Source organism: Buceros rhinoceros, unplaced genomic scaffold (assembly GCF_000710305.1).
Source record: "Buceros rhinoceros silvestris isolate BGI_N320 unplaced genomic scaffold, ASM71030v1 scaffold25481, whole genome shotgun sequence".
Taxonomy (NCBI): Eukaryota; Metazoa; Chordata; class Aves; order Bucerotiformes; family Bucerotidae; genus Buceros; species Buceros rhinoceros.
The window spans coordinates 11996-18935 of record NW_010396471.1 but is presented as its reverse complement, the minus strand read 5'-3'; the positions used below and the strand labels follow the sequence as shown (position 1 = coordinate 18935).

The following is a 6940-nucleotide window of genomic DNA, read 5'->3' as shown; positions in this document are numbered from 1 at the left end:
CTGTAACAAGCGTGGTTTTAGTGTTGCACTTTTTTCAGCATTGTAGGCTTTTTGTTTGTGTGTGATTTATTTTGTCTGGGTTTTGGATTTGTGGGGTTGGTTGGGGTTTTTTCATTCTTGCTGCAAAATACTTAGTATGAGGCCTTAAAAATGTGGGGAAGTAATGGTTGGCACTATGTAAACAGGGTGAAGAGGAGCTAGTGGCTGTGTAGAAGATTCCACATGGGCTCCCTAATGGAGAGAACATTTTGTCTCCTCTGGAGGGTGAAAGTAGCTGTCTGGATAAGGCAGGCTTTATTTGCCTGTTACCCATTGTTCAACACGCTGTTTCTCAGACTTCTGTTAGTACCACCCTTGGATTTACCTTGAGTTTATCTGTGTTCACTAATCTCTTGGGGTAAAAATAGCTTTTACTTCAGTCAAGAAATAGCTAACTACTTTTAGACATGTTCTGTGCAAATCAGTGTGAACAGTTTTGAGGTATGCTTTCTTAGAAAAAACCAAACCTTTTGAGTTTTGTTGAGGTTTTGAAGTTATCTTTTTATATGATCTTTGCTATATGTGTTCAAAACACGGAAGGGTGTTACATGCAGCAGAGTAGCTGAGGTGGTGAAATACTGGTGCAGCGCGTTAAAGAACCTGAGGAAGAGGTGAGATGAAAGGCGGTTGCTTTGGAGTGTGATAAGTAATCAAGAAAGTTTACATATATCATTTATACTTTTTAAAAAAGCTGAAAACACTGCACAGGCTATTGTGAAAGGTGACGTGGCAGCAGAGTAGCAATGGATGAGAACAGCAAGAGGTAGCAACAGTAAGCTTGGGGGTATCAGACCAGAGCCACCAGGACCTCTTGGTGCGGTCTCTTCAGCTGGTGTAAACAGCACTTAGAGGCTTCACATCTCTAAAGAAGAGGAGCCTCATCTACTGAACAGACAACTTTACTCTCTGGGTAAAAAAGAGTGGTGCAAAATCTGAAAGGGAGATTAGCTTGCAGCCTAATCCAGTGTGTGATGCTGTAAGAGGATTGGATTTGCATATGCAAGGAGCAGTGATTTCTCCTATTATTGATTACTTTGGATTTTCACCTTAGTGTTTGTTGTGTTGCTCTAATTGCCCCTACAGTGGTATTTGGCTAAAACTCTATAGGTGATTTCATATGGGTTGCAAGGGAACTATTGATCATTTCTGCTGGGCTGAAATAATGACAGTTTTTGAGTGAGGGCTCAAGGTCTATTTACACTTTCAGTAGGAATTCCTAGATACTTAATTTGGTTCTTTACTACCAGGTATTCTTGAATGTAACACTTCAAATTTTCAGCCCCATGGAAAACATATTTTCATCCTCATTTCTTACAGAAAGGTTTGTTGACTGTTTGTCTTGATAACAAATACCTTTTTTCTACAACTAAGCCAGCTTCTCTTCAAAGAAATCTGGCACTACTTGAATGCTAGACCTTCAGCCAGGCTTTCTAGTAGGTTTATCTCTACGTATACGTTGTTTTAGAATCACAGAATGGTTTGGGCTGGAAGGGTCCTTTAAAGATCGTCTAGTTCCAACCCCGCTTTGGGACATTTTTTGCTGGATGACGTTGCTCAAAGCTCCATCCACCCTGACCTTGGATATTTCCAGGGATATAATGGAATTTTGGTATAATGCAGAATTCTTATCCTTAGAATAATTTTTCTTTCATTGTGAAATTTTTGTAAACAGTTATGTGGAGTTCCATTAGCGTCACAAAGGTCTATTAGATATATAGTATTTCAATTTCACTGAATTTCTCAGAAATGAGAGAGCACAGTGTGAGCGTCTGCCTCATGACCTTCTGAACTGGTGCTTCCTGTTCCTGTATGCAGCTGCAGCCACTGCATTGCTGTCTCCAGGTCTGATTCAATTCAACATGGGGCAAATGAATGTGATATGATTATTTTACTAATAGCACAGTTCTTGGTCAGCTGGCATTGAATGAACCCAACAGCTGGGCAAGCTTCAACACCAGATGGCAGCATTCGGGGAGCTGCTGACCTGGGCTCAGCAAGTGTATTAACTGAGTTTGGCCTATTTTATGAAAACTCTTTCTGAGAGCTACCAAGATCTCTTTTCCGTGAGAAGTCATTAAAGAACTCTGAAAGAATGAGTGTTCCCAGCTGGAGGTTAAAAGCAGACTATCCTGGAGTTTTTTCCCATCTTCCACAATTTCTGAGAGACCAAAAATAAGTTATAATTACTTGGCTAAATTAATGGTTAGCTTTGGGAAGATACGTGTTTCTCCTAAATGTCTCTCTTATCACCACATGTGCCTGTCTTTATTGATAGTTCTCGATACCCTCCTGAAGAGAACACCTATGAAGGTGTTTACCACTTCAGGACTGGAAGTATGCGGTAATCTGAGTGAGTCTCAGCAGTGTGGCTGACGTTAATTCCATTCATATTCATCCAGGAGAAATATTTCTCTGTGGGATCTCTCTCAGCACAGTATTGTCAATTCTAGGCTGTGCCGTTTCCATAGCAATTTTTCTGCTCCTGTCTGTTCCTAAAGATTCGTCTTTGGTTGTTTACAAATGTACAGAAAATCAAAGTGGAGATACTGTTTATTTCCTTAATATTAGGTATTAGTCATGTGAATGCGATGGATGACACAGAATACACCACCCTGAGGAAATGGTAAAATAAAAAGCAACGGTCCTGAGTGCACACATGCTCCTACGTCATGTACTCCAAATTAAAAGTTTTGTTTGAAGGGTGTATTGCATCCTGAAATTAAAATATTGTTTTCATTTTTGCACGTTTTAAATTAAAGCTTTGTCCAAAATAAGAAAAAGAGGAATCTCCTTAGGGAGTTTATCCTGAACCAAAAGCTGGGATTGAACATGTGACAGTAAACTGCTGAGGGGCTGGCAGATGAGCTTCAATGTGCAAATGTTACAGTCCGTACTTTATAATGACAGTAATCGGAATTCCACTTTCAAACTTTGAACCTCATGACAAAACTTTTATCTCCTTTCTCGCCATTCCTCATGTTTTTTTGTCGTTTTAAGTGTTTGCTCTGTAGGATTTAAATACATTTCTATCGGTTAAAAACCTACGAGAAGGGACGAATATCTAGCAGTAAAAGGATGTTCTTAAACCAGTAAATTTGAGTGTACTGCTTCCATTACTTAAGTTTTGGTTTTCTGTTGTGAAGAATGATCAGGAAATTTCACGTATGGTATGTTTTGAAAAAGCTGCGACAAAGTTAGTGTAACAGGAAAAAATGAATGCATGAATTATTTAAAATAGTTGGTGCAACTGTTCCTGTTAACTAATCCAGGCACTTGGAAGGCAATTACACTGAGCTTTGACAACATTGCCAACCCACTGCACGGTGCCTTATGCCAAAAGCTATTGTTGTTTTATTGACCACGTTCACCATTACATATGCATATGAAAAAACAGAGGCATTTTCTTTGGGATTACCCTAATAGCATTAAGAGATTATTTTTTAAATTTCCTTGGAAGGAAATTCACTTAAATGAGATTACTTATTACTTGACTGCTTTCCTATCATGCTGCTATGTTTAGGTAAGTAGAGTCCATTAGAGTATAAAGTTTTTTTAAAAAACTGATTTTATACATTACTGATTTCAAATAAAAGAGAAGTACTATATTTGTGCACAGCTTCTTTTGAGAAAGTTAAGTCGATGTTCTGGTTAGGAGAGATAACACTTTTTGTCCCTCTTGGTGGCCCCCCTAGTGTCACCATTAGTTGCTAATTACTTGCAAACAAATAAACAATTAACTCCTCGTGCCTCTTGGTGGGAGAGTTTTCATTGACATGCTAAAACTTTCTAATAAAAGATTTTAATTAATGACGTTGCAAACCCAACCCCCTTGTCAACATAGCTATAAGGAGGTCTTGCAGAGAAATGCAAGTACAGTGTACGCGCTATGCTGGCTGCAGGCAAAAACATGGCAAGTACGTCACTATGTGCTGCTAATACATCAGCGGCTCCAAATCTTCGGAAAGTGTCTGGTTTTGCGGAAAACAAAACCAGACAGTGCTCATTTTCCATTGAAAGTATTTTGGGACTGGAGCAGCAAGAGGCTGGCATTCCAGCTGTGAAACCTCACAGACCATGGATGGATGCGTGCACTAGCTTGGGTAAGTCAGCAGTCTGCTTCGAAACCTCTCAGGCTTCTACTGCTTTAAAAATCTATACTGGTTTCTATTTCTACTGAAAACCTGTAAATTGAAGCTCTTGTTTGCTTGCTTTTTCTAGTTTTAGGTGATGACAGTAATCCCCATCTGCAAATCCCCGTTGTCTGCTACGAAAATCCATTATTTCACGTGAACACTAATCCAATGCAAGAGGAAAAAGTTCTGAAATGTGAGGAATATTCTTCAGTCACCGAAAGGCTGTCTTTCAAACGAGAACTGAGCTGGTACAGGGGTAGAAGACCAAGAACTGCATTCACTAGAAACCAGGTAGGGTTTTTCTCAGTGTGTAATAAATTAATAACAGTGTAGTTTAGTGAAATGTTGGTAGCAGGCTCTGACAGCTGACTGTTTCAGTATGATGGACCTCTGCAGAGAGAAATGTAGTCAGGAAATAGTGTGAATTAACAGTAATGAAGCTCACTCAGCAGACCTGTGTTTATGGGATCAGGATTGTGCAAACACTGCGTGGACGTCTCCTGTGGAACAAACCAAACTGTTTCTTGTATTTCTTTACTACTGCTATGAAGGTGGTGATAATTATTCACGAGGCGTGCTTTAATCTCCTCAGATTGAAGTCTTGGAAAATGTTTTTAAAATGAACTCCTACCCTGGCATTGATATTAGAGAAGAGCTGGCTCGCAAATTAGATTTAGATGAAGACAGGATCCAGGTAATTAAAAATGTACTTGAACTTTTCTGTAATTCCATCTATATCTACTCTCTTTTTATTTATATAAGTAGTTTGACAGCAGTAGCAATGATTTTAATAATGTGAATTTAAAACAGTGTACACTTACAGGTGTGGTATGCCTTCAATGATTTGTGAAATGGAAGCCACTGAATTCCTTCTGAAATCTTAAACCTTCTTCCGTGGTGTTGATGAGGTATTCATCACTACGATATATCCGTGACATCTGCTCTGCTAATCTCTAGTTATGTGCAGAACTTGGTATTTGCTTCCATGTTCTAAAATCGTTTTTGTATTATGCTTGTCACCATGTTTGAAAAACAAACGTGAAGCAAATATTAAAATAATTAGCATGAACATTTAGGTATTTTGTGGGACCGTCAGTGGGGCATACGTGTGTTCAAGCAATATTTCAGCCTATGTCTTCATCTGCCTGAGAGCAAAATCTACTCCAGGATTTTAGTTACTGATTTCCAGGTAGTCCAATGTGATAAGGAGTGTACCACAAACATTAGAATTTGGGCCTCACCTTGGTATTTATTAAGCTTTTAATGCAAGTATTATATTGGGGTTGATGCTGTGATTAATTAAACAGCTGAAGAAATAACACCTTAAGACCTGTGTGTGAATTCCAGATGCTCAAGGGTCTGATTCAGTGTCACTGAAGTTTTTTTTTTTTTTATATTAATTATAGTAAAGCTAGTCTTTGCTTTCTGGTAAAGCTGGGGTTATTTTCTTCATCTGTGGTGTTAAAATGATTGCAGGTAGTTATGTGACATCATATGCAGATTTTAAATTTGTATTAAACTGCCAAACTCCCATCATTACACAAAATACTGCAAAGCTGCGTGAATATTTTTAAGTTTCAGAGCTTATTGTTCTTACAGTGCTGTATTTCTGTAAAGGATGCCCTTTCTTCTGTTTTAGATCTGGTTCCAGAACCGTCGTGCAAAGCTGAAAAGATCACACCGAGAATCTCAGTTTCTAGTGGTGAAAAACACCTTCACCTCCAGCCTGCTAGAGTAGAAAGGAAGATGGTTTGCTGTTACAGTACTGCAACAGAACACCAAGAATTACTGGAATTATCATAATTGTATTAAGTAACGATGGTATTTTAATTATGATTTTAACCCAGATTTGAAAGTTTATAATAATTTTCATTCAAATAAACTGTAAATACTTGAAGTATTATTATAATCTACTTTTTGTGGAAAAAGTCAACTTTTGCTATGTATTTTAATAAGTAATTTCAGAACAGTTTGGGTATTTTTGCAGTTAAAAAAATCCAAACCTAGGTCGCAGAAGATTTTCAGCTAGTATGAATTACTGCAGCTTGACTGAAGATGACTTAACAAAGCTTCATAGTTCAAAAAAAAAAATCTGTTAACAAAGTCCGAAGTACACAATATGCAGAGTAGGTTTTGCTACCTGAAGCAGGTTGTGTGTTGCCTTGAAGTTTGAATAGCTTGTCAATAAAGAGTATCATAGTTTTCATGAAGAACGTGATTTTTAGAAAAAGGCATCTCAAATGGAAGGGCTAATATTCAACTGAGTGCTCAATTTGAACAATTGTTTGGTTAAGCTGAAAATTAGAATCTTTGTAATTTATGATTTAATTACTATTTGTTACTTCAACTTGGCTATCTCCTCTCCTGTCAGTGTAAGTGGTCCAGTTATGGAAGTTGCCCTGTTATCCCTTAAAGACAGAATGCATCGTTTCACAGAATCAAATCGGGTGGGACCAGACCAGATACCCAGATCATTGCCATTAATTTTAGGGTGTTGAATTCTTTTCAGTTAACTGCCCTCATAATTTGATATTCAGCCTGAAGTCAATTTGCAGAAGACTTATAAAAAAACCGAAACAAACTGCAACTCTTCATGGCCATCATGTAGGAAAACCTTTTAAATATTGGTTTATGCTGTTCCTTGTCGAGCAGAGCCTGAAGTGCTGGTGTCCTTCAGTGAGACTTAAGCCTGTGTTTCTCACTAGACTTACACTCCACATGGCCCCAGATATATATACAAAAAAATATTTTGTCTTATGCTGATGGTT

The 6940-nt window shown here is 38.1% G+C and overlaps 1 protein-coding gene across 1 annotated transcript; it reads left to right on the top strand.

The window, feature by feature from the left end:
- Window positions 1-3872: 3872 nt before the first annotated feature.
- Window positions 3873-6130, top strand: HESX1 (HESX homeobox 1). Its single transcript, XM_010145920.1, has 4 exons — window positions 3873-4139; window positions 4258-4463; window positions 4765-4866; window positions 5812-6130. Exons 1-4 carry the CDS (start codon window positions 3926-3928, stop codon window positions 5908-5910), a joined length of 621 nt encoding a protein of 206 aa, XP_010144222.1. The 5' UTR covers window positions 3873-3925; the 3' UTR covers window positions 5911-6130.
- The last annotated feature ends 810 nt before the right edge of the window (window positions 6131-6940 follow it).

Coding starts and splice junctions, on each gene's coding strand:
- HESX1 (XM_010145920.1), top strand. CDS start 3,926: ATGCTGGCTGCAGGCAAAAACATGGCAAGTACGTCACTATGTGCTGCT. Junction 4,464..4,764: donor CTGCATTCACTAGAAACCAG/GTAGGGTTTTTC, acceptor TAATCTCCTCAG/ATTGAAGTCTTGGAAAATGT. Junction 4,867..5,811: donor TAGATGAAGACAGGATCCAG/GTAATTAAAAAT, acceptor CTTCTGTTTTAG/ATCTGGTTCCAGAACCGTCG.